Raw genomic sequence first — 27,193 nt, 5'->3', positions numbered from 1 at the left:
CAAGAGAGAGGAACAGACGGATCACGATCGAAGCAGACGACACGAGCGCCGGACACTCATTCCAGAAGCGTCGGACAGAGAAGGGGGGGGACAGGGAAGATTGAAAATCAGGACGAGCTAGTCCTCGCTCGATTTTTCTTCAAGACGATCGAGAAATAAACGAGCAAAAGAACGAAAAAAACACTGGGAAAAGCCAAGAATTAAAACGCCATCAAAACAACTCTCTCTCTCTCTCTCTCGAAAAGAGAGAGAGAGAGACGAGACGAGCCGAATAAAGTGGGTCCCGCAGCGGCACAGCAGGAGCGAGAGAGAGTGAGAGAAAACGGCATTTCTTTCAAGGCTGCCCGGTTGTCCAACACTCGGGTCTGAGCGAGGGAAAAGAAAAAAAAAAGAGGAAAAATCGCAAGGCAGCTGGCGAGAGGGAGAAAGGCCGGCAGCTGCTGGCCGAGTGGAGATACCACGACCGACGCTTCCACATTCCAGCAACGCTCTCGGCAGCACCACTACTATACGTATGGCACCACCAACACCACGGAGTCGTCGGGACAAGCGACGAGCCAGCGAGCTGCCGCCGCCGCTCAAGACGCCAGCGACAGCCCGCCGCAGCCGCCTTTTCCGAGGGGGAGGGCGGGCGGACGGCATCAACGCGCAAGTCGTGCAAGCACAATCCAAAAAGGAGCTCCCGGCCCCTACCCATGTCTCGACGACTACTACTCGACTTTGCGTGGCCAAAATTTTCTCCTCTTCCGTCTGTTGAGCTCGCTCCCTCCCCTTCCTATACCTACTCTGTCACTGCTCGCCTTCTTACTAACCCCAGTCGGCTCATGTCTGGGCTTCCCTTTCCCTTTCTCCTCCTCCGAAGTCTTCGTTGCCAACAGGCTGTCGCGAAGCGCCTACCGCTCTGCTCGCCCCCACTCCACTTTTCTTGGACTTCCTCCCATGACATGGCAAAGTTAGAGACATTGGAGAAGAAAAAAAAACTTAAATCAATTTACATAGACTGATAAAGCATTGTTTAAGAACTACATTTCCGGTATTTCGCAAGCAATCATTCCACCGTGGCTTTTCGTTGTAAAGCCACTGAGGACCCGTCTCCCGACATGGACGAATAGCGCTTTTTCCGTAGCTGCCCGCCTCTCCTGAGTCATCATTTCTTGTCGCGCACACCGCGGTAGCTCTTTACGGGACTACGGCTCACGTGACGACCGGTTCAACGAGGAGTAGAAATCCGAGCATGCTCGACAACGCCCCAATGCGCGTTCCTCGCGAATAAGCGACTACAGTGCATCCCGTTCGCCGTGCCCGCGCAATAAGTTAAGCAACGGAGTGTTATACACAGCTATGGACAGCGTACAGCGTAATCTAAGCTTGCAAAAAAAAAGCCTCGTTAGAAAAAAAAAAAAAACTCGTTAAAGATGAGAGAGAGAGAAGATGAAGAAACCACGCAACTCGTTCCGCCGGCGAGGCAAAAAAACTAGTAGTGTCACAGCGGGAAGCAGTTCCGCGTGCCACTACACGTACTGCGTGACTGACTACAACGTCTGACTATGCGTCCCACTCCGTCGTGGCCGCTCTCCGCTCGCACAAAAACACTCGGCAACGAAAAGTGTCCCCACCGTAAAGAGGCAGCAACAGCTTGCGAAAGTTTGTAAACTCCCCCACACTTATACCAAAACTGAAGCGAGCAAAAACAAAAGTGCCCGGGCAACTCGTTTTGTCTTTGAGACTAGACGCAGCGCAGCGTACGGTGCTTGAAGAAGGCACGGCGTTACGCATAGAGCAGATGCAGAGAGAGGGATAAGAGAGATGAAAGATGCCGCATCTCCCACTGAGGCAGCGATTAGAAGAGCGCGGCAGGAAGCGAAGGCCGTCTTTTTCTTTATTTCACTCTCTCTATTCTTTATTGCCCCGCGTTTTCGCCTGACCCCAGGCTGCAGCTGTTGGTTACGCGATCGCTCCAATTGTCACAACGCCGGCCGCCCGAATACAATTACGGCGCGCGCACGCGCAGGCCGATGACGTCGATACGTAGCCGCGACATGCGTGAACAGACGTTGACGCATGCAGCAGCACTTTCAGTTGGAAAAGTAGAGACGATCTCTTACATAACTGCATTACATAGGGAAGGGGGTGGCGAGCTTATAGCAACAAACGCTTGTGCACAGCTAGCGAGTCACGGTATACCAGAAAAGACAAAACAAAAATGAATGACGACGTTCTCGCACCACCTCGCCATGACGTCACAGATTTTAAGGCGGCTGCGCAGGCCTCGCTAATATATATATATATATATATATATATATATATATATATATATATATATATATATATATATATATATAGGATGGACTACATTGTATCCTAAAGGAGTCAAAGAGTGAACTTTGCAAGTTTCGAGAACGTTACATTGCGCGCACAACAGCCCAAATAAGAGAACGTACTTTGAAATTCCTGACGTCTCAGTGACGTATGGCAGACGTCACTGGAGCGAAATTTATAAAAAAAAATTAGTTCCGTCTTTATTTTTGCGTCTAGTATAACGAACATCTCACAACGAAATTTAGAATAAATATATAGAGAGTTCCAAAAGAATACTTCATCAGTCTCAACTGAATTAGGGTGCCTTGTAAATTACGCACCGCTGGATGTCAGTGCACTGTTTCAAGATGTCCCGAGGCGGGCGCTGAGCTGCGCACCAGCCCCGCAAAAAAGAAAAAAAAAAAGAAACACGTAAATAGATATCGAAACTACGCGAAATAAACTGCGCGTCGTGCAACTCGTTACTATGTGACAGTTGGACCCATACTGACAGATGTCCCGGGCCATTTTAATGAAACCTCGATGCCGCAAAAGTCAGGAAGAGGGGTTCGCAAAGGGGCGTAACCTTGCAGAGCCAGGAGGGAGCACGACCGTAACTTTTTTTTTAAGTAACAATTTACATCGCTATACGCTTCCTTGCGGTAGTAGGATACCGCCTCCCCCCCCCCCCCCCCCCCCGGGACACGACACTACAGACACCACATGCTATCGCAAGGTTATTTTTATTTCCTGGCTGAAAAAAAAATAAAATAAAACCAGGACCTAGGAGGGTGTTCGCCGTCAGCATCTCATCACGTAGTCCCTAATATACATTTTTGTTCTCTCTCTCATCCGCAGTCGCCGCCAACTGGAAGGCGGAACACCCGCACGGGACGCTGCAAATGCGCGCTGCGATTTCTCTCGCGATTCTACGAAGTCTCCTTCGGAATGTACGTCACAACATATGCAACTTTCGCATAAGCGTAATCACATAAATGCCTGTCTGTTTCCGCGAACGCACATTGCAGAGAGAGAGAGAGAAAGGAAGCGTGTAAGGCGAGCGACGAGTGAAGGATGCCATTAAAGCCACCTGCTCCTTTCGAACTGCTGTTTCCTTATTATTACTTACTTTTTTTTTTTTTTCACAGAGATCGGAAGTGCACTTTGTTGGTATGCTCAACAGTACTGGTGCGTCTCGAAAGGGTTCCTGAAGCACTACGCGACATCCCAAGTTCAAACAGCAACCAAAAAAAAAAAAATTAATGGATATCGGTGATACACGCCGAAGCAAACCATTAAAGAAGCGGAAAAAAACGCGCCAGGTGGTACTATCAGCGAGCTCGCGCATGAGCGCCCGTGATGTCGTCATTACGCTGGGAACCGGAACGCCATTCAGAAAGAAAGACAACCGGCGCCAGCTAGTCAAATTGCACCGCGTTAAGATTTTATAGCTTACGCACCCCACAAGTGTTCTTCGAGCTTTATACACTTCGAGGAAGTAGTTAATTATCAACGCAGCCTGATATGGTTAGTCGTAAGCCGCATTTTTACGTTTCGCGCCGAAACACAACGGTCCTGGAGAGCATCAGCACCGCATCTTCTCGGCGAGAAAAACTCCCGAGCTTCTTTCAACTAACGGCCGTTCGCCGCCACGCCACGGCTAGGTGCAAGCAGCGGCGTCGGATTGCCGCCGGTATCGATCGGCTTCACGCGCTCGCTCGCCGAACGCAAGCGAACCGACCATCAGCAGGACACGCGAGCTACGGCCTCTACAGCTCTCCTCCGAGGAAGGTGGAGGAGTTGTTGGATGTGGCGTAGCGGGGGAGTGAGAGAGAGAGAGACGGCCCCTGGATCAACACCACCGCAAGACGTACGCAACCAGAGCTACCATGCACTCCTCTAGTCGGAAGCAACGAACAAGCCCTCCAACCCCGTCTCCAGACGCTACCCTCCTACCGACTCCGCATAAACAAACACACCCGTAGCGTCCTCGAGTGTTAGTAGAAAGTGCCTTGCCTTTTTCGCACCAGGCCTGCAGATTTTTTTTATTATTTTTTTTTAATCTTTGTTTTCCAAGCACGTTGCGCGGGCGACGGTAGCTGACATGCTAGAAGGGAAAGAATGTCGCGAACGGAGGCGTTGTGTTGGGTGCAGACGACGCAACGCATTCTCCTATAGCGTGGTTCCCGAGCTTCATCAACGTCGAGTGTGCAAGTCTTGCTTTCGGAATAGGCAGAATGCACGAGTCGATCGCACAGTAAACCTACTTCTGCTGCGTACGGAATCCTTCGCGAGAGACTCTGCTTATGTAAGGAACGCGTGAGCAAACCCGCAGGCTCCGAGACATCCAACAACAATATCCCGTATCTCAACCGACGACACTCTGGGGGATTTAAAAATAATAATAAGAAGAAATGTACCATCTACAGGGCATCCGTTTCTTTCTATGAGATTACGGTGGAATGTCTGGAGAAGCTTTTATTTATACTCCCTTAAGAATCGTGTTTCCTTTGGCGGACCTACGCCGATGGTGTGTTGGCGCCATTTCCGAAGCACGCTGCGATAATGAATCACGACTGCCGCTGAAGCAACGATGTCGTGTAAATCGAGAGAGACTCTCGACCGGCGTGCCTATCGGCGTAAGATTTGCGCGCTCTGCCTTTGCTTTAAGTGGCACAGGCTTCGCGTTGCTGCAGTAAACACACACACACGCGCGCAAAGACACAGAATGGGGGGGGGGGGGGGGGGGGGGGGGGGGTAACAGAACTTGAAGTTATATCTCCGCTCTTCCGAGCGCGCGGTATCTGGTAGGTAGACTTGCCAAGTTAAAGATATGCACAAGGTCCGTTCTCCGAATGCGACCGGGGGAAGGTTTGAAGTAACAAAAATAATTTCAAAAATAAAACGGGATGGATGAAAATGAGCAAAACAAAAAAAAAACAAAAAAAAACGCAAAAGCGATGACCGGTCGCCAATGCGAGATCTCCGGGAGTGAACGAAGAAAAGAAAAAGAAACTGACATTTTCCAGCCAAACTGGGAAGAGAGTCAGCCGAGCGGAAAATTGATACGACGGAGGCTTGCTGAACGTTGTAGAAAGAAAGAAAGAAAAAGGCGACATTACAACGCACGCTAGAAGATCAACTCCGAGAATGACGCCTAGAGCACCGCGAGGGCATCACAGCTTGTACTTTGCTTTTTCTTTTTTGATACTTCTCGTCGTCTCCGCGAACGCGAATGAAAGATGGCAAAAAAAAAAAAAGAATCAGAATGGGGCACGAGTAGGCATCTCGGTTTCCCTCGCGTAGAGCAAAACGTATGAAAGGCCGCTGGCGAAACAAAACAATAATAAATCAGACGCGAGAAAAAAGATGCATACAGCAGTCGTAGAAACTCACTCAGACTCTTGGAATTCTTGAGCGTGGAGCCGTTTTTCCGCCTGGCGATGCTGAATGTCGAGAACCAGCTGCCAAGCTTGTGGCTGCCGAAGTTGCTGAAGGTGTTGCTCTTGTGCAGCAGCTTGATATCCATGGCCGATCACAACGACAAAAAACAACGACGCGAAGGGAGAAGACGAGGGCGACTAGCGCCGACGAGCAAGCAGCAGACGGGCGATAACGGTCACACACCAGCGTGAGTGCAAGTACCAGCACTAGCAAGTACTAGCAACCGCGCCGATAGCAGCTTCGGGAGTCTTGGCGAATCACCCAGAATCAGTGGGATGCACAGAGACGATAGCGAGGTTCAAGAGGGTAGGGACACGACGGTGGCCCTGTTTCAATTTGCACCAGCAGCAGGTAACACTCAGCACTGAACCAGCTGGAACGAGGCGGCCAACACTTCTTCCATCGCGGTCAGCCCGGAAAGCAGCGCGAAGACGGCGCTAGCTTCGGCGGCGCTCATCGCATTCGAAGAAACGCGGGACAGGGAATGCAACGGCGCCGGCTTTCCTACACACAGCGGGGCGATCACACGCGGGCCTCGAAGCAAACGGACACGGCGAGATGAGATAAAAAACACCGCCCGCCGTAGTGCTACAACCAAGGTTACTGCAGTGTTCACCGGTCGCGCCGACGGTCCAGAGAGAGCGAGGCAGCTCCGATCACAGAAAAGCCGCGGCCGGCGTTCAAAGCGGGCCAACGGCGTGCCGCTTGCGAGCGATGCTCAGGCTCGTCCAACCTCCTCGGTTCACGGTCCGTGTAGCTGCTGCTGTTGCATGGCTACGGCGGCGGCTGCTGACGCTTTGTCGCGGATCTCTCGTCCCAAGACGCCGGCAGCAGCGGCGGAACGCCGAGGGCTCTCTTTCTGCTCGCCGGCTCAGAAGCGAGATTCCGACGCTGGCGGCGGGTGGAACCGATGGCAACGAGGGCACCGTTGCGGCGCGTTTGACACACACACACACGCTCGCGCACACACTCGCACACCAACCACCACGGCCGACGTCGCCTGCTACTCGCGGGACGCAGCAGCGGATCGACCAGGCGCGGCAAACGAACGTCGGCGGCGTCGGCTGCGAGCAAGCGGCAGCGATGCAGCACAGCAGCGACGGTGGTGGTGGTGGCGGCGCTGGTGAGCCGAGACACGCACGAGAGAACGAGGGGGGACGAGCGAGACCGGCTTTGCTTTACGAGAGGCGAGCACACGCACTCTCCTTCCTACGCTCCTCTCGCGTCCGTGAGCGTTTTCCACGCGTTTTCTCTTTCCGCAGAGGGCCGACCCACCGGTGGCGGAGCTTTTCAATCGTAAACAGTTGCGAGACTTCTGCCACAAAATGTCATCATCCGCAGTAACATCCGCACAAGCTGGCGGACCTATGCGCCCTCCTACGAACAAGTTGTGAGCGAGTTCACCAGTTTCAAAACGATTACGACAATTTGCCTAGTTCATTCGCCTGCCTACAGGTGACGCGACAATCCGCAGATCGCCATAGATCGACGCAGCAAGCGCGCCAGATTTGAGCCGCAATACGTGTGGAGGTTGTGTTACTGGGAGGCGATTTCGACACTCAGCGATACATTCACTGAGGCGGCGGCATCGTTGCTCGCAGCTTTCCACGCGGCGCCAGTATCGAAATTGCACTTCTCGGCCCCGCGTCCACCCCGAGTTCCACACCCCAGGCCTCAGCGCTAGTGTGTACATTTCAACGGAGCAATTGGAGCTCCTATTACAACACTGGAGCAGGAAGCGAGCGGATTATCCGCCTGACAGCGCGATGATAATCCAAACCAAATCAAAAGTTTCAAACAGGCTCGAAAATTGGTGGAACATTTCTGATTACGATGGCAGTATTCTCCATTCTTCCACCATGGTTCTGATTGACGCAACAGTCGCTTCTCTCTATGGAACTCTGTCCAACGAAGTCCGTAACTGCATAATTAATCTGACATGGCAGGCCATCGACACGCAGCAGCACGAAATTTCATACCCCGCTAGCCATGAAAACTGTAAAGTCACAACGAGCGTTTTTTGTCTGTGCTCGCAGCTCCTAGGCATGCACACTAGGCACACTGTATATGCTCATTGGCCGTTCATCATAGCAACAGTACTTGCTCTTCATATTGCCAAGAGGACTAACAGCGACATGTCACAGCAAAGGTGATTTCCAAATGTTTTACACTGAAGTTTCATTCTGAGGAGCCACAGAAGTCATCATCCACCACCGAAACACCTACAACCTGACTTCACCATAAGATCACAGCTTGTTGCCTGAAGTGGTGACCATGCGACCTTCCGCGCAGGCAAGAGAGAAGCCGCTCTTTCTCCTCCGAGTTCAGAGTGGATGAGCGCAGACCATCTCTGCCAGCCACTGCTACCAGTGTCGAATGACATGCTGCAAATTTTCTTATGGATTGAGAAGAACCGCAGAATGATGAACCACAGTGATGGATGCACTCTTCGACAGATTTTTTCTTCGAAGGCATGAGATTAAGCTGAATGCAATTCATTCAACAAAGAGAATTCTTTTTGTTTTTTGCTTAATTAGATGTGCGATTCATTTAAGAACACCTTGCAGCAAACGCTGTTTTAATATAGAGACTTGACTTGCCTGTGAGCGGGGAGCGAAGGTCGGGAATCCTCGACGAGGAGATGGAGAAGCGTTGCGTTGCACGAGAGAACAGGCTTAACCTTGAGCCTGAAGAGAGAGCACAAAAGGCACCAGTTCATCACACACACACTCACCGGTTATTTTGTGGCATGTTCACTTGTCGTTATAAATGATAATTAGTTCCCAGTTGATGTAGTTTAATATTCATTGCGGGTATACTTTCAAGCAAACAAAAAAAAACTTCCTACACAAATCTTAATTGAAATTCGCCAGTTAACAAAGGTGCCACAAATCCTCACAGTAACAATATTATCATCATTTAACAACATGAACCATGAATTATTGTGTTGCTTACTATAGAAGACAACCTTCAAGCCTGGTTACAGCTAGGAGACGTTAGACCCATGTCAAAACTCCAGAGAGTTGCTATACGAAGCTGACAACGGCTTGTTTAATTCAATCTAATTAAAGAAGGAAAAGGAAGCTACAGAAATAAAAAAAAGCATAAAATGCAAGAACTTTGAAGCATGACATCTAATGAGCACACAAATCAATTAAGGCGTTTACCATTTAAAAGTGGCACACGGGCTATGAGGGACACTGTAGTAGGGTACTGTGTATTAATTTTGACCACTCAGAGTTTTCTTCACGTGCATTTAGATTAGATTTAGATTAGATCTAAGCACACAAGCATTTTGGATTCAACCCTCACCAAACTGTAACCGTCGTAGCTGCGAATCAAACCTATGACCTAGTGCCCAGTAGCAGAACTTAACCAGCACTCCACTAGCACAAAAACTTCACACGTAGTTGGCAAAGGCAACCAGAACCACCGACGAAGCCATGTCATCAAAAAGACAGAAAGGCGTTTGAGCTCCACTTGCATCAAATACAGCTATTACATCATCCTTGGCGCACTTCAACTAACTAATCTATCTTACTTGCTGTCTTTTTTCTGCACACAATCCATGGATGTCTTGGCACACTTCAACTAACTAATCTATCTTACTTTCTTTCCTGCACACAACCCATGGATGCACAAAAACAAAGTCAACGAGGAATAAACATTACTAATTAAGTAGGCACATCACAAACGCTTAACTGGCCCATTAATTTTCATTCAGTTTGGATGCCGGGAGAAACAAAATGATTTACTCAATAAGGGCTCATCACTCAATGGGACAAAAAGTGAAGGCAGGCCACAGAAGTGACCTATCTGTCTCACTCTTGGCCCGCCGTCAGTCAAGGACAATTGGTCATAGAGCTACCAAAAGTATAGAGCGCGAATTCTGACTCAGTAGGAGCACATAAAGAAAGCGAAATGGGTCTTTGAAACAATAAGAAGAATGCAGTGAAAGAGTTGAGATAAGTCTACAAAAGGCAAGCAACTCAACAATATGAAAAGAAAGGCACACAAATATATCTAGACTGTCAAGAGCTTCAATACAACCTTGGAGAGAGAGTTCAGAGATAGTGTGAAAAGAATATATAGGGTGTCCCAGCTATCATGCACCAAGATGTAAAAATATGCAAATGCCAGGTAGCTTGACAGAACCAAGGTAATGTTGTTTGCCATTGCTTGGAGATACTCAGATAATTTTTGCATTCCGTCTAATTAGATAATTAGACTTAATAAACTTCTCCAATATTATAATTAGATTAAAAGTGTCAATGAAGAAATTGTAGAGCAACATGAAAAACTCCCGATACAGCTTTCTGTTGCTCAATACGTGCTACATAAAAGTATTCCGAGTGTGAAAGAAGCCCGCGATACACGAAAAATTGCCGCGCGACTGGCCGCTCGAGGCACTCTATGTGTATTTGTGGGCTTCTTTCACGCTCGGAAAAACCCTTTTATGTAGCATGTATTCAGCAACATAAAGCTGTATTAGTAGTTTTTCATGTTGCTCAGCAATTTTCTCATTGACACTTTTAATCTAATTGTAAAATTTGAGAAGTTATTAATTAATTAGGACTAAATATTTAATTAGGCAGAATGCAAATACTAATCTGAATATCTCTAAGCGACGGCAAACAACATTTATTTATTTATTTATTTCTTTTCAGTACCCTCAGGGTATAAATACATTACAGAGGGGAGGGGCATACAAAGTAAAAGTGAACACAAAAATAATAACAAAAGGATAACATAAAGATAGAAGCATTACACAGAATTATACAAAATATATACAGCATATACGAAGCATTAGACCGAATAATTACATACTGACATAAAGCACACAAGAACGTAATGTGTGGTACTACAATAAGCTTGATAGGGCAATTTTAAAGGCAGTTGAATCAGCTATGTCCGTTATGAAGGCGGGTAAGTGATCCTAGTCCCTTGCGGTTCTAGGGACAAAAGATTGCGAGCCTGCAGTAGTTGAAATATACGGTATCTTAACCTTATGGGGATGATCAAGCCGGTGTGAGCGAAATGGCGCTGGTAGGATGAACAAGGATCGAAGAGCGGGGTTGTGGTAGTACATTTTGTGAAAAAGACAAATGCGTGACTGCTTTCTACGGTTGGCCAGGGAAGGCAAGACCAAGAGTAGCTTTCATTTCTGTGCAGCTGGCACTGCGATTATAGTTAGCTGAAATAAAGCGAGCGGAGCGATTTTGCACTGCCTCTATGCCCTGTATCAATGTAGAGTGATGCGGATCCCACACAGACGAGGAGTATTCTAGCTGGGTTCGAACGTAAGTTGTATAAAGTAACAGTTCTAGTGACAGCGGGGCAAGGTAAAAGTTTCTTTTTATGTAACCTAAAGTTTGGTTCGCTTTAGCTATTAAATAATCAACGTGATGTTTCCATGATAAGTCACTGCATATGTAAACACCAAGATAGCGATAGGAAGCTGTGGTACCGTAGTTCTGTCCAGCTACATGGCATTTGCATATTTTTAGATCTTGGTGCATGATAGTTGGGACACCCTGCATATAGCTAGGCCACATACAATAACAAAAAAAAAAAGAGATCACAATGCCTCATTATTTCTTTTACTTTTCACTGAGCGTTCGACCTTGACAACACATTCAAACCCTTAACAGTCTTTAAAATGCCCTTTATCAAAGTTGCAGTTTCTTCGTCTTCAAATCCCTTCATCTATTCAAACTGCAACACTTAGCCATTCATATGCAATTACAGTGCATCTTTTCATAGAAATAACCACTGTGGGTTATTAGCCCCCATTAGAATTATGTTGTTGTCTAAGTGATATTGCCCAAACCACAAAAAAAAATAATAATTCCTAGAAAACCAACAAAGATTGCTAGGTCTCTTCAGTATTCGATCTGAGGTCTTTTAGGAGTACAAGCTAAGCATTTCACTGTGAAGCCAAGGACAAGCACTTTCAACCTATTGACTAAAAATCAACAATTTGTTTTAGTCAATAGAGTTGAGCTGTTTGCATTTACATAACACTCCCTAAGTTGAACCTAACAAGACAGGGGACAGAAAAACATGTGAATAAAGACAAGAGCCATACATTGAAACCACTGCTTTATACAATATTTCCAGTTGAATGGTAGACTTTCACAAGAAAATCAGCAAAAAGTGCAAACGGATAGGCTATTTAACATGGACAAGGCATGTCCATGTAAGTTATGTGATAAGTTCACAAGAACATTCTCTAGCAACTAGGCAGTTTTTTTCCTTCTTTTCCTTTTTAAGACATTCAGGAAGCGTCACAGGGCCCCTTTAATGTACTCGCACCAATCACTGTGAATGCACTGCAGATTTAGCAGAACTGGTAAGATCGTTTATCCTTCATTTGGAGAAACTTGGGACTGTGAGGTAGGTATTCTACCATAGAACAAAGCTGGTGTCTCTTAACTTTGCCTGTGCAATACAAGGAATAGTGGCACAGCAAAAGCAATGAGGAATTTCAAAGGACTGAATCACATGGCAGAGGGCAGTGGTAATGCCTAAGAAACCGTTATAAGTATACAAACATCACCTTTGCATCTTGCTTCAAAGAAAGGCAATTATTCACACCTCTGAAATGACTCTAAGACATTGGAACGGTGAAAAAAAAAACTGTTCGGTCGAACATGCTTTCTCATGTTATGTAAAGAAAGGACACGTAATTGTCCAGAAACAACATCCAAGAAAGAAGGTTGCACAAACTAATCACAGCGCAGTGATTAAGCATTATATATACTATGCACTGATGTATGGGCCTACTCCTTCTAACAAGAATAATGAAACTGCGAAACAGAAGCAGGTAGCTACCCAGTGCTGATAAAGGTGATACTCATGATCATAAAGACCTATTTAGATAATCAAGGTATTTCAGATTGTACAACTTCTGCGTCTCTATGCTCACTTGAAGGAGCACTGTCAAATTTTTTTTTTTCTCATTCTCATTTCTTTTTTGGATGGCAGCCTCCCCTTAGTTACGCTATGGAGCCTCAATTGATCGAGAGAGCAACAAATAATTAATTTCATTACCCTTTAATGTGACTACTTCAAAACACAAGCCAAGTGGAACATGACTTCAGACGTGAAGCAGGAAATTATTGACATCACCAAACTTGATGTGGAAGTTTTGCGGTGCCAGGCATCAATGATGCATACACACATACTACAACTGTGCTGCTAAAAGCCAAGTCCATTCAACATTGAAGGGCAATAAAAGGGAGAGAGGGTCCCACTGAATTCTCAATAGAATCAGCAGATTTCAGGGACACGGTTATTGCATGGCCTTCGATTACTGCACGAGGCTGACTGACGTGCTACCGAGTTGTTTGTGGTAACATGTTACTGCTGCCTCAGGTTCAGGTAATAAGAATAGCCTCCTGCTTCACGTCTGGAGTCTGCAAACTGTGCTGCACGTCGCATGAAAGGTGACATAATTAATTATTTGTGGCACTCTCAATGAATTGAGGCGTCATGCTCAACCAACCCAAGAAAAAGAGATTAAAAAAAAAAAAAAACGGGATACAAAATTTTAATGTCAGTACTCTTCCTATATTAAAATTAAATTCTAAGGTTTTACATGCCAAAATCATAATCTGATTGCGAGGCACGTCGAAGTGGGGGACTACAGATTAATTCTGACCACCCGGGGTTCATTATCGTGCACCCAATGCACGGTACACAGGCGTTTTTACATTTCGCCTCCATCGAAATGCGGCCACCGTGGCCCGCATTTGATCCCCTGACAGTGCAACGCCAATACCACTAAGCAACCACAGTGGATCTCAGTACTCTTTTAACCTCCCTGTAATAATGCCGAGCAGTGATTCACAGTGTCGATAAATAAATTAAATATCTAAACCTATTTTCATATGCCATCACTTAAGGCACTTCTTTTACAGACTGCATCGAGACAGTCCACACTACAACTGTTGCTAATACCCCTTTGCCTCACTATGCCGACACCAGCCAGACGAAAACATGTTTGCAAGATAACCGAACGCCACAAAGATAACTGTTTCCAACAAGAAGGCAGCAGCTGCCTGAAAGCAACAGCACAGTGAGCCGCGAGACAAACAGCCTACCAAATTTTAGTATTTGTGGCAGGAACCAGGTCCTAGCACCCCAGCCTGCACATGCAGTAGAAGTTCAATTTGCAAATCAATCAATCTATTTGTCTTGCAAGTTACCAGTACAAATGGTGGTATGATTGAAAAAGTCTGTTTAAATAATTTATTCCAACATTTTCTTTAGCACTAAAGCAAGTAACAATATCCTTTTATTTCTTTGCATGGGAAGAAAACTGAAGCGTTATCGGAAAAACAGCTTAGATAATCCGTTAGCAGAAATGACCCGCTAAACGTCTCACCTTGGCTCTCAACAGGAGATTCTTTACACTTTCTCAGTGAAACATTTCTGTCTTATCTGAACACAATGGAAATGGCTGCATGCGTAGGTCAGCAGATAAGCGCAATCGTTTTCCCACTTGGTTATGCAGAAGGTCCGTCTCGACAATTCTGGGGAGGCAGGCTAATAGCCAACCATCTTTATCATTCTGTTAGATCACAGGTTATAAAACTGAGTTCCGAAAAATTGAAGGTTTCACCTACAAGAATACTGGTGCCTGGTGGTGTCATTTAATGTGATGTAACAAAAGCACAACTATCTAGAGGAATTACCTTAAGATACCTCTTACAATAGAATACACAAGCCTGCATGAAAATTCATATCAAGACATAAAGGAGAGATAATTTATAGCAGACAACATGCCAAAAGTAAACAGTGTATTGGAAGATGGCCACCTAGAAGCAGCACAGATTGCATTTGGTCTTTACATTCAGCTATCTTTGTGTTCTACAGCCTTGTTGTGCTAAGTTTTATCATTCAGACTAAATGTGCTTATTGTTACTTGAAGTGTCGCAACTGCATCTACAACTCTACACTGTGTCAACGCTCTGTTTGACTGGTGCACCTTTTAATGCTTGCTCTTTTGTCTTTCAGTGTGCAGTAAGCAGTCTATAAGAACTTGATTGATTGATCGATTGCACTTTCTGTTGCACATGCAGGCTGAAGTGCACAGACATAATTTCCTTGACAAATACTAAAATTTCGTGGCATTCTTCAAAACCAAAAATGCTTAAGAAATTCCTGCACTAGACAGCCTCACTTCACAGAGCCTGTATCCTGGAAGTGAACCACCTACGTGATATTGGTGGCCACATTTACTCACATCTCATGCAAAGGCATGCAAACTACTTTAGCAACCAAGTGAAATGTGGGAAGCTCTCGCTATATTATCATAATGCAATTACGCTTCATGCAAAATTCAGCTTCACATAACCATTCTATAGGGCCAACTTCAATTACAAGACTGAAAATGCTATCACCTTTCAATAATTTCACAACCTTGCCAGCCCTAATCTGGAAGCACGCACAACATTGCAAACAAAGGCATCGAGTCTGCAGCCACTTGCTGGGGCTAAGGTAGTCGCATGCAAATTGCTATGATAGAACTATACCTACACCAGCATGCTGTCAGTTCAGTGCAATTGCCATATTCACCACAAACTATTGCTATTCTCCTATCACCACACTAACAATTCCAACGACTCTAAAGCTAGAGTTCTAGGCATCATAAGCACAACATGCTTCTATTACACCACGATGACACAATGCTAATTTCAACAGACAGCCAAGAAGATGACAAGTGTTCCTCTCAGCAGTGTAAGCTACCTTGGCATGCACAACCACACAGACCACCTCAAGAAATTAGGAGCCACATTCTTGATCAATCACTTTCATTAATACCTCTCTTGGTGTACAGCGACTGGCAAGGTTCTGTGGATGCAGATGAGATGAAAGGAATGACACACATCTAGTTAGCATTATTTTCACATCACACTGTCCTCAAGTTCATTTTAAGGATGCCCATGGTGACAATGGTGCTTCATGCTCAAAGTTACGTGACGTGAAAGTATCCCTGAAAGTGATAAACTGAGTATAATGTCACGGGTCATACATGACGTCAAGCGTGCTGCTCCTCATCAGGGTTCCCCTGCCTGTGGCTTATGACCCTGCCTACAGTGCGATACACTCAACTGACAAGAAAGACAAGCCGCATAAAGGCACAACAATCTTTTAAAAACATAGCAGGAAAAGACACGAGTAGTCTCCACATCTCCACAAAAACCATACACGAGTATTAACTGCATCATCTGCCGTGCATGAACTTCGCTCTTTATCAACCTCCTTAACCATGCAACTATTCACTATATCTCCTGACACATTCCAGGGGTCTCAGTACCCGATATTGACAAGCATACTTTTTGCAAGGTATGCGGGCACCACCAATTACACTGGAACATTCGACGAGTCATGTATAAAAGCCGATGTGCTTGACCCACAGATCAGATTTCAACGATCGCCAACTGTGCTCGCTGCTGTCGTTGTGCTTTGAGTGTCACTTGCATTGGTGGGCACAGCTTTGCCCAGAAAAAAGTTAGTTTCGTGATTCACAGTTTTGCTACTGGGTTCTTCATCACTACAACGTGACATCTAGTGGAGATTCTCCGTAGCAAAACTGTGAATCATGGAACTTAATATGAACCTTAATTCACTCGTACTCCCTGACACTAACCACACTTGCTGACACTAACTACACTTTCTCGAGGAGCCCTATCAAAAAGTCACAGGCCTGCACGGCACACGCAGCACAGTCACAGCGTAAGCTGGAGGAGCGGCTCAAGAGTAGCTCCAATTTCGGCACCATGCACAACAGGTCTTCACGGCGAAGTCTCTTCGCCTCATTTTCACAAGAACGATCTGAACTGTCCGCCCGGCATCGATGGCGAGCTGCGGCTTGTACTGCTCTCTGCATAGCAGTCTGCTGAGCCCGATGATGCCTGGTTGCAGCCGCGCACATAGCTTTACGATTTGCTTCTTCAGCAGCGGTTCGTACCTTGCGAGTAGGCACCATGTAGGAGGAGGTGCCGTGTACCGAAGAGGTATCCAGAATACGTGGCGCACATCTCAACCCTTGTCCCAGGCATGATATGTTGTTGTTGATGATGATGATGACGGTTTATTGGCATCTTCAAAACGGGGTGGTGATAAATAGTCACCTTTCAGTATTCATCATCATCATCAGCCTATATTTTATGTCCACTGCAGGACGAAGGCCTCTCCCTGCGATCTCCAATTAGCCTTGTTTTGCGCTAGCGTATTCCAACTTGCGCCTGCAAATTTCCTAACTTCATCACCCCATCTGGTTTTCTGCCGACCTCGACTACGCTTCCCTTCTCTTGGTATCCATTCTGTAACCCTAATGGTCCACCGGTTATCCATCCTACGCATTACATGGACTGCCCAGCTCCATTTCTTCCGCTTAATGTCAACTAGAATATTGGCTATCTCCGTTTGTTCTCTGATCCACACCGCTCTCTTCCTGTCTCTTAACGTTCAGTATTAGTATTAGTATTAGTGTGGCATTACTGCACTTACGTGACTGAACTTTGTGTTATTGTGATTTGGACTCAACTTCTAGTTTTAATGAGTGTCGGTTGATTCTTTTTTTTTCTTTCATATTTCTGTGGGAAAAGGAGTAGCCGGTACCAATTAAAGGCGCCAACATCTCCTAAATACTATATAATACAGAAAAAATAGTCACCTAGCTTGCTTGAGTTAACCAGGTCCAGCTATGCAGCATGCAGCTGCTATATGCAACTGCTCCATGTCAAGACACGTGGTGGAATATTACCAAACTACAAAGCAAATTTTGTATGTATCCGAGTTACGTGGCACGCGTGTCAAATGGAGTGCGAAATGCAATGATACGATGCTGATGATGATGATGATTATGATATAATGGCATTCCCTTTGAAACAAGACGGTGACAAACAGTCACCTAGCCCGCTTTAACTAATTAGGTATGCCAAACATATTTTTCATTTTTCATTACATCAATATTTATACATCCCCACAATTTTCTTTTTCTTCCTCAAGACTGCTCCATCTACCTTGTAACGCTACCTATGCACTGCTACATGGCGTGCCACCTGGTGAAATAATATGCTACTGTAATGCAAATGGTGCACTTATAGACGCTATGCGGCGTGCATTTCGCATCGCAAGACAAGTGGCAGGATACGATGCTAATGATGACTATTTATAGACAACTACCCAGCTTGATTTAATCAGGTACACAATATATATTTTTTCTAGCATTCATGTATACAACTCCTTAAAATTATTTTTCTTCCTAAAACCTCCTGCCTTGTACTGTTTGTTACCTGTGCATCTGCTACATGGCGTTCTACCTGGTGTAATAATATGCAACTGCAATGCAAAATGTGCACGTATCGAGGCTACGCATGTCAGATCGCGTGTATTGGTGAAAAAGAAAGCAGGGAAGAGATTGATACGACCGGATCTCTTACAGACATAGGTGGCGGCACAAGGCAGATTTTGACAAGCTATAGAAGAGCGTAAAGAGGCATCTAGGGCTCATCGAGAAGCCAAAAAGTTGGGATTACAAGAAGAAGAGGTGCTCCTTAGATGGAATACATACAGAGAAAAGAAAAGGGTTGCGAGTGAGCTCGTGCAAGAGAAAATTAAATGCGCAAGTGAACGTTGGGTGCATAACATTCACAAAAGAGACAAAGGCGCCCCAAAAAGATTCTGGAACCTATATAAAAGCACTCGGAGCTCCAACTAGAAACTCGCAAACGGCTATAAGGGATGAAGACGGTAACATCTATGAAGGCGATGATGCGCTGCGGTACATCACAGACGTTATCAGGCATAACTTCGGTACGAGAAAAAGCGTAGTTCAGACAACAGATCCAGCAACAACAGAGAGGCTTGAGAGATCAAAATTCAGCATAGAAAGCTTTTATTGGAAAAAGGCAACAGAAAATGTCCCTAACAACACGGCAGCAGGACCCGACGAAATCCCAATACAGCTAATCAAAAACCTCGGTCCAAAAAGCAAGGCACTGCTGACTAATGCCATAGAGCAAGTGATCAGAACAAAGAATATTCCCGTTGGATGGCGTGAAAGCAAGATGAATCTCGTCTACAAAGGCAAAGGAGATAAGGATAAGACGAGCTCGTACAGGCCAGTTACAGTAACGTCGGTGATATATAGAATGGCAATGCAAGCCATAAAATTAGAACTGTCGAAGTGGGTGGAGGAAAACGGTGTATTGGGGGAACTACAGAATGGGTTCAGGCCAGGCAGACGCTTAGAAGACAATATGTTTGTACTAACTCAGTGCATAGAGATTTCAGTAGCTCAGAAAAGACCTTTATGGGTAGCATTTCTAGATATTAAAGGAGCTTATGACAACGTAGACAGGGAATTGTTGTGGGATATTCTTCAATACGAAGGCATGGATGACGATTTCGTGGAGCTGCTGAGGGAGATATATCGAGACAACCAAGTACAAGTGGCATGGGAAGGCCGAAAAGGAAATGAAATGGTGGGAATTCACCAAGGATTGAAGCAAGGATGCCCTCTGTCACCATTGTTGTTCACGCTTTACGTCAAGGGCGTAGAAAGACGACTGGAAAACAGCGAATTAGGTTTTGATTTATCCTACATGCGTAATGGACAAATGGTGCAACAGAAGGTCCCTGGATTGATGTACGCAGACGACATTGTGCTACTAGCGGACAATAAAAAAGATTTACAGATACTTGCGAATATCTGTGGGAACGCAGCGACAAATCTAGGCCTTAAGTTTAGCACAGAGAAATCAGGGATTATGATCTTTAATGAACACACGAGTAACTTCGTGGTGTCAATTCAACAGCAAGTAATACCCATAGTGAAGCAATATAAGTACCTCGGCGTACACATAAACGAAGGAAAGAATTACTCAAGCAACCACCAAGATAATCTGAAAATAAAGGGGAAGCGGAATGCAGCATTAATGAAACACAGAGCACTGTGGGGCCACAATAAGTATGAGGTGGTGCGTGGAATCTGGAAAGGAGTAATGGTGCCAGCGCTAACATTCGCAAATGCCATTATATGCTTAAAATCGGATATATTGGCGGGTTTGGAAGTTAACCAAAGATCAGTAGGCCGGTTGGCTTTGGGAGCACACGGTAATACAACAAATGAGGCAGTGCATGGAGACATGGGTTGGGCCTCTTTTGAAGTCAGAGAAGCACAAAGCAAAATTAGTTTTGAAGAAAGGCTCAGGAACATGGATGAAAATAAATGGGCGGCTAAAGTGCACAAGTATCTCTACATGAAAAGCGTGGACACAGAATGGAGGAAGAGGTCAAGGAAGTTGGCAACCAAGTACAGGATAATCAAAACTGTAAATAGACAACCAGAGGTCATCAGAAAGAAAGTGAGAGAAATAGAGACCGTGAATTGGATGCAAAGAATGGAAACGAAAAGGACAATGGAGATTTACAAGAATGAGAAGAAAGAAATTAGAAGGGAAAATATGTACGATAACACAAAGGGCAGTGCCTTGCTATTTGAGGCTCGAGCCGGTTGCCTAAGGACGAAAACATATCGGAACAAATATTCGGAACTAGATGAGACATGTGTATGCTGCAGTAAAGATCCAGAGACCACTCAGCACATCCTAATGGAATGCGACGGGATCCACCCAGCGAGAACCGTAGGTAACGTGCAACTCCCAGAAGCGCTTGGGTTTAAAGTGGAAGGAAACAAACAGATCAGCCGTAGAGATCAGCAAGAGACGATTAGAGTACTGGTGGAAAAAAAGCAGGGAAAAGATGGATACGACCTGATCTCTTAAAATCATAGGCAGCGGTACAAGCTAAATTTTTGAAAAAGAAAGATAATGAGAGGTATACAAAAATGCTAGATAAAGAACATGTGTAGTATACCTGATTAAATCAAGCAGGCTAGGTGACTATTTGTCGCCACCCCGTTTCAAAGGGGATGCCAATAAATCATCATCATCATCATGAAGGAACAAAAAAAAAATATTAAGGAGATGTATACAGAAATGCTAGATAAAAACATGTATAGCATACCTGATTAAATCAAGCAGGCTAGGTGACCATTTGTAACAGCCCTGTTTCACAGGGGATGCAATTAAATCAATATCATCATCGCAGTGTCCCCTCGCGCGCTAGGGCATGTTTATAGAGCATTTTTCCGCTACCTGATAGCAAGCGCTTGCGTGGCTCAGTGGTAGAGTATGTGACTCCCGCACAGCAGGCCCGGGTTCGATACCGGCGGGAACTGGGTACTTTTTTTCTCATTTCCAGCAATAGCGGTTACGGACACCGGACACCCGCGGCGGACACCATTGCAACCAAAACAGACTTGGAATGAGCCCATAACAGCTTACACTGTAAAAGTTTCTCAGAATTACACCCATCCACCCTTTCCTCAATTTCTTACTGTCAGGCTAACTCCATCACCCTAGGTACCAGAGGAGCTCCTACCTTCACTTGTACAGCATGTCCAGCGTGTGTTGGGTGAGACATGGTATGAAAATGCAAAACTCCTCCGCACAGCCCCAGACTGCAGGCCACTTTCCCGCAAAGCTCACCTTCCAACTAACAAACAGCATGCCTGGTGTATGTTGCAGGGATAACTTAAAGGGGCCATGACACTAAATTTTCTAGCTTGATTTATGCATTGCGTGTTAAACCGCACTGCATCTCACAGCAAGCTGGCAAAATTCAGGTGCATTAGGTGCGATAGAAAATTTGTATTTGAATTTTTTATATAGTAGTTAAATCTTTCCCTGTTGCGCCCATCGGGCATCGTTAGCCCCCTAAGAATAGTTTCAAATGCCATTTTTGAGACCTTCCATGCCGCTCATGGACACACTGCGCCATCTGAGATAAAAGTAGGAGAACTAAAGTTTAGTTTCCTATAAAGTGTATTTTTTCCGCTTGGCAGCAATTTTTTAACGAGCTCCAAAGATGTGCGTGCACTCGTAGGAGTTGAAAGCCAAAATGACCGCCACCGGAAGCAGCGTGCACGCTCTAACACATTGCAGATCTCACGATTCCACTGCATCTGTGGGTTATTTTAATGATCGCTCAAGCAGCAGTGAGTCAGAGGATGCTGCCTTTTGATCTGACTGATTCTGAGAGCGACAATGACAAAAATCTGCTCAGAACTTGAGGACGCATTGCTAGTTCGTGCTCCTCCACCAACTGAAGCCATTCAGCACCTGCCAGTTAATATGGAGACATACCGAAACTGCGAGAAATGTCACAACAGCAAAACACAGCAGAAAACTGCAAGACTTGCAATGTTTCCCTGTTTCACATCGAGAAACTGCTTTGCTGCGCGGCACACCCAACTGTAGAGCTTCAAGTTAAATTTTTGTTAGCTTTCAAGAAAAAAATTTGATTTCTTCGCAGATAGTGGCTATTAGATAGCAAAACATTTTGTATATTTCAAGAATTTTTTAGTATACTTTTTTCTTTTTAAGTACAAGCGTATCTTCACAAGTTCTTTTCAGTTTTGTTCTACAATCTTGTTTTCGGCAATTTGTATTTATTTTACGGCATTGATCTCATTAATAAAAGCTGTATGGCTAAAAAGCAGATTCATTCTGTTTTGATTTCATGTATCGCATAAAACTTCAAGTGCAATACTTCCTTCAGAAAAGAAAATCTAGTGTAGCTTAAATAAAACAGCCATTTTCCCCACGGTAGGGGAAGAGTTAAGCCGTAAAGCAGTCTGGCAACATGAAGCGGTCATGAAATGAAACCGCACCCTAGAAAATGACTCCCTCCCTCGGAGTAATGGAAGCCAATCTCAAAGGCCATACTTTTGTGCACTACAAAAGGGCAATGAAAGGGGCTAGTTGGTGGCTGTTCTGAAATTCCTGCTGCTGCAACTGCAATCTGTGCTCCAAGCACAGGACTCAGTTGCAGCAGCTGGAAATACTTTGTGGCTGCCTTGCATAGTTTCGTTTTTGCACATGCATTTTAGTGGTCTGCTGCTGCTTGTTATCGCGCAAGTGAAAGTGCAGGCACAGTTCAAGAGCAATGCCCTTGCTGCACCATCAGATGCCAGAATGTGCAGATCAAAACGGTCTCAAACTGTTTTGAAGCAGACAACACAGCGGTAGCCCCGCACTTCCTGACCTGACGCAGTCCATGCCAAAATGGCAGTCGATGTCAGTGGGAAGAGCTCTTAGAGGCAGCAATTGCTATGCAGCAAGTGAAAATGCATGCCGAGATCACAGTTTTTTTTGTGTATAACCATACTAGACCCTCTACTCTCAGTTACAGCAAGCAACCGAAAATAGCCAGACAACCGTGTCACGGCAAAGGCAATGAGATGAATTTCAACTGCACCACCAAATTTTATACATTTGCCTCACAATAAGACTGTGGCATTTGCTTTTTAAAAAACAGTGACCTTTCTTGACCTCCGTCTCTGCTTACCAGTGTGGCTCCCAGGGTCGGAGCCGTTCTCCTGGATCGACAGCTGACCCGAGAGTTCCGAGAGGCCCTCATCGCTGCGGAAGCGTGACGGGTTGAGAGTTGACGAGAGGCGGCGACGAAGCTTTTTCATTGCAGAGCATCCCGCCAGCCAGCCACTCCGGGGAGACGCACAGGGTTCTTCGTGGTCTCCAAGCCAACACTGTCACTTCTCACCATGCACCATCACAAACCGGCCACCTGCATTTGGTGAAATTGTTGATTTATTTGTTTGCTTGTTTCCTTGTTTGTTTGTTACTAACTCAAGGATCCCATCGGAGAGACATTAGATGAGGGGTCGGCATAAAGAGGGTGGATAAAGAGGGCGGCATAAAGAGGCTGTCACAATTTCCGTAAAGCCTAGTATTGTGATTCACACGTTTGGGAGATCGCTGAAGCATGACACACTTTCTATAAAATATCTTATTGCATTAGTTACGAGAAAACTGCCGTACATTTAAAAAAAAAGGGGGGGGGGGGGGCTACCCTCCTCTCGCAGTGCAGCTTTCTTATTCATGTTGGTATTTAGTAAAGCACACCACCTCGCAGCAAAGTGCACCACGAGCGTTTACGGCATCTTGTTGCAACAACCTGAATGCTTTGTCACATCCCTTACAAGGATCTAGGCACCATATAAATAGATGCAGCAAAGGAGCAGTCGTCGTATTGCCACAGACACACACAAGAGATGGTACCATAGGAGTATTGCTCCATTTTGCATCTACCTGCACGCAGGTGATCGCAAGGTAACACAGTTAAACATTCAAACGATATAAGTGCATCTTCCTGAGAAGCAGCATTACACAAAGTTTACAAGTGTGATTTGAAAGAGGCTTGAAAAGAGTTCTTGCAGTGCAAACCCCCAAAAATAACTTAGCTATTGCAAAATGTATCCCCACCTGCAGAACCAACTCTGTTTCCAAATTTTGAAATGAAGTGACGTAATGCAAGATCATTGTTGGCACTTTTGACAAATGTATGATAAGACTAAAGTGTGCACTTCGCAAGATGCACCGATGCAGCAGTCTTATATTCTTTTCAGCGCACTTTGTGGAGGAGGAATAATGTGGTAGACTATCGACAGGGGAAGGCGTTGTGGCAAGCAAGACTGCTAATGGAAGCTTTCAACAATTTAACGCAACAGAATGCCTTTCTTGGTAGCTTACACCATGTGCCACATGCAGTTAATTCAATGCAGCAGAGCGGATGCATGCCAAATGGACTCCCAAGACAAAAGAGATAGGTGCATAGCTTAAATGAAGAAGTCTTCACTATGCTAGAGACATAAAGCCCGGTAAGTTGTGTAAGGTTATTGTGGCGCATAAACACAATAGACAAATTTCATGATCTTCACCAAACTATTGTAGCAACAGATGGTGCCTACAGCTATCACTTATGCTGGATTAAACAGCAACGGTGGTTATGAGGGATGGCTTTATATAGCATAATTAGCGGTGTCCTTTTTTTTTTTTTTTTTTCACGCACTCTTACATTGAAAAAAAAATCGACGTTTTAAACTGTGCCACAGAGAGTGCACCAAAGATGACGGTAAGAGCCATCCAAAAACAGAATAATTTGGCTAGACTAGACGCACAAAGTTGTCTTTCAGTCAGAATTGGCAGTGCAAGGGCTCTAATAGAAACTTTCAGTGTGTACTACATGCATAGTGCAAGTGATCAATAGACCAATAGATGATGTGACCATTTTCTGATTGTATGACTGCGCTATATGAAAACACTTAGGTGCACATGAACAGCAACAACAGTGTTTAGCAACACTCATGTCAGCAGTATGAAGATAACTGAAAAGTTCATTATTTTAGTTAAACAAAAGTGCTGTCATTCTATTTTAAAGGAAGAATGTACTGTCACTGCAGTAGTACAAGTCTAAATGTGTACTATTCCAATGGGTTATAGCTGCACATTTGTTCAGTTCAAACTTCCCTTTATTAGTGTGAAGGAAAATTAACAGCAGGGGAATGAACAAATTCACAAATGCATTCACCAGATATGCTATCTGGTGAATACATTGCCATACTCTTCACCTGGCATTATGACCTTATCCTGGCATCATAAGAGAGACAGAGAGTAAAATCTGTTGCCATCTCTTTTATCTCACTGCAATTTAGTGCTGGGCACCAATAAGCATCATTAATACTGCACATCAATAAGATTGATACACATCTATTAGTTGCTATTAAAAAAAAAAGGCATTAAAAATTTTACTCAGAAATCATGTGGCTATGGCAATTTACTCTCTGTTGATAATGTGAACTATTTTCCCGAATGCTACAAGCTCAACCTGGTAGCCTTCATTTATCACTGTAGTAAGCAAGAGACTTTTTTTCCTCTTTCGAAAACATCTGCCTAACTCACAGCATACATTATGACATACTGTAGTGTTTAGGACTGTTTGGCACTTTTGCTAGTGCGCAGTGATGCGGAAGAAAGACAGAGTGTCATTTGGGAGTATTTATAAAAATTTTTTTAAAAAACGTCAAAATATATATACAGAGAGTTAGTAAGCTGTGTAACGGCAGTCAGTACGTCCACACACAGCACATGAAGATAAACAGGCTGAAACAGTCCCGTGTTGCGAGGTTCACGGTTCTGTCGTCACGGCACGTGCGTCGACACATACACACAACCTCACTTGTTTCGGCTCAACCTCGGATAACTGTGGCCCTCAATTAATTGGTAATCATATCATGGTCATGTACAATACATATCTCACGTTAGTGGATACTGGACAAGAGAAAAAAGAAAGCCGGAATACCTATTTTTTTTCAGGGCGAGTAGTAGCATTGCTTTCGTATTCTCCGCACAGTTGACATTTTCTTATCACCTTGTATCTTGCACAATTTAAGCTGTTTGTTTTCTATCCTGCTGTATTTTGCTGCTTGCTTGGTACAATTCTATGGCTACCCCCTGCACAATGTTTAATGTAACAGTATTCATGCATTTATGTGCAATTATATAAATTGTATCACTTGAATCGTTCTGTAGTGTTTAGCCTAGCTGATGCTGTCTGATCCAAGACCTAGTGTAGGGCGGTCAGGAGGCACGCTTTGCCTATCTCCTTTCGTTGGCATGTTGCATTGTACTGCATGCACGTCTGAATGAAGCCAAAGTCAAACGAAAGCTGAGAAGTTGACCTGAAGTAAAGATCTACTCGCTTGCTACTCTGCATAGAGGACGAAGTGAAGTGTATTCAATATGTACAGTGAAACAATGCATTTTACAAACTATACACAAGAACAGGTTCAGAAGCGATGTCACGGTAATGGGAACTCTCACAGTGAGTGCACAAACGAAAAATGCGGTAATGCGTAAACGTGCTTCTAAGTAAACTCAAACCCCCTGTTGAATGAAGACAGGTGAAACAGTGGTATGAAGGGGACAATGCGAACGGACGGTAGGATGCCGATAAGCGAAAATTAGCATCCAAAAGACCCATTCACAGCTGCAAAACTAAACCTGTGCTGCTAAAGAATGCAAGTAGGCACGAATGGTTCGCTTCGTTCACACACAGAAGATGGCCCCAGAAGGCCAGAATAATGTTACCTTAATTTATTACCTGCTTGCAATCATCAAGACACACACATTCACAAAAATTTAGCTGCCGCTGTGGACTGAATGTTCAGCTAATAGCGTTACAGTTTTACTTGTGTCGCATACTTTCACCCCTTCGATGGCTGAGTGGCAGTATCAGCAACGAGGCGAGTGTTGCAGTAGCTGCTTATCATTAGTCTACTGACACTGTTTGCTCCGTACAGTAATTTACTAGTGTGATGTGTTAGTAATGCTCCATGATCAGTGCAAACAGACTTAAGCAAGCCGAACAGCAACAGTTCTTAAAACGCATTAATGATCCCTGTGGGCACCTGCATAGGCCACAAAAATGAGTGGGATTTTGCTGCTTTGCGTGTTTGTTTGTTTTTAACGCTTTGCGACCTGAGTTGTGCAACTAGCTTTTGAGGGGCTACCAC

The 27,193-nt window shown here is 44.9% G+C and overlaps 1 protein-coding gene across 1 annotated transcript in view; it reads right to left on the bottom strand.

The window, feature by feature from the left end:
- The window catches only part of LOC119461197 (cyclin-dependent kinase 16-like), a 142,708-nt gene that overhangs the window by 114,198 nt on the left and 1,317 nt on the right, over window positions 1–27,193 (bottom strand). The window contains 2 exon segments of the mRNA XM_037722417.2: window positions 8,343–8,429; window positions 23,170–23,406. Coding sequence (XP_037578345.1) covers window positions 8,343–8,429; window positions 23,170–23,299 — 217 coding nt within the window. The 5' untranslated portion in view covers window positions 23,300–23,406.

The sequence above is a fragment of the Dermacentor silvarum genome, chromosome 8, assembly GCF_013339745.2.
Source record: "Dermacentor silvarum isolate Dsil-2018 chromosome 8, BIME_Dsil_1.4, whole genome shotgun sequence".
In the NCBI taxonomy this organism is placed as follows: Eukaryota; Metazoa; Arthropoda; class Arachnida; order Ixodida; family Ixodidae; genus Dermacentor; species Dermacentor silvarum.
The sequence above is the reverse complement of the archived record's forward strand: the minus strand, read 5'-3'. Positions and strand labels throughout refer to the sequence as shown.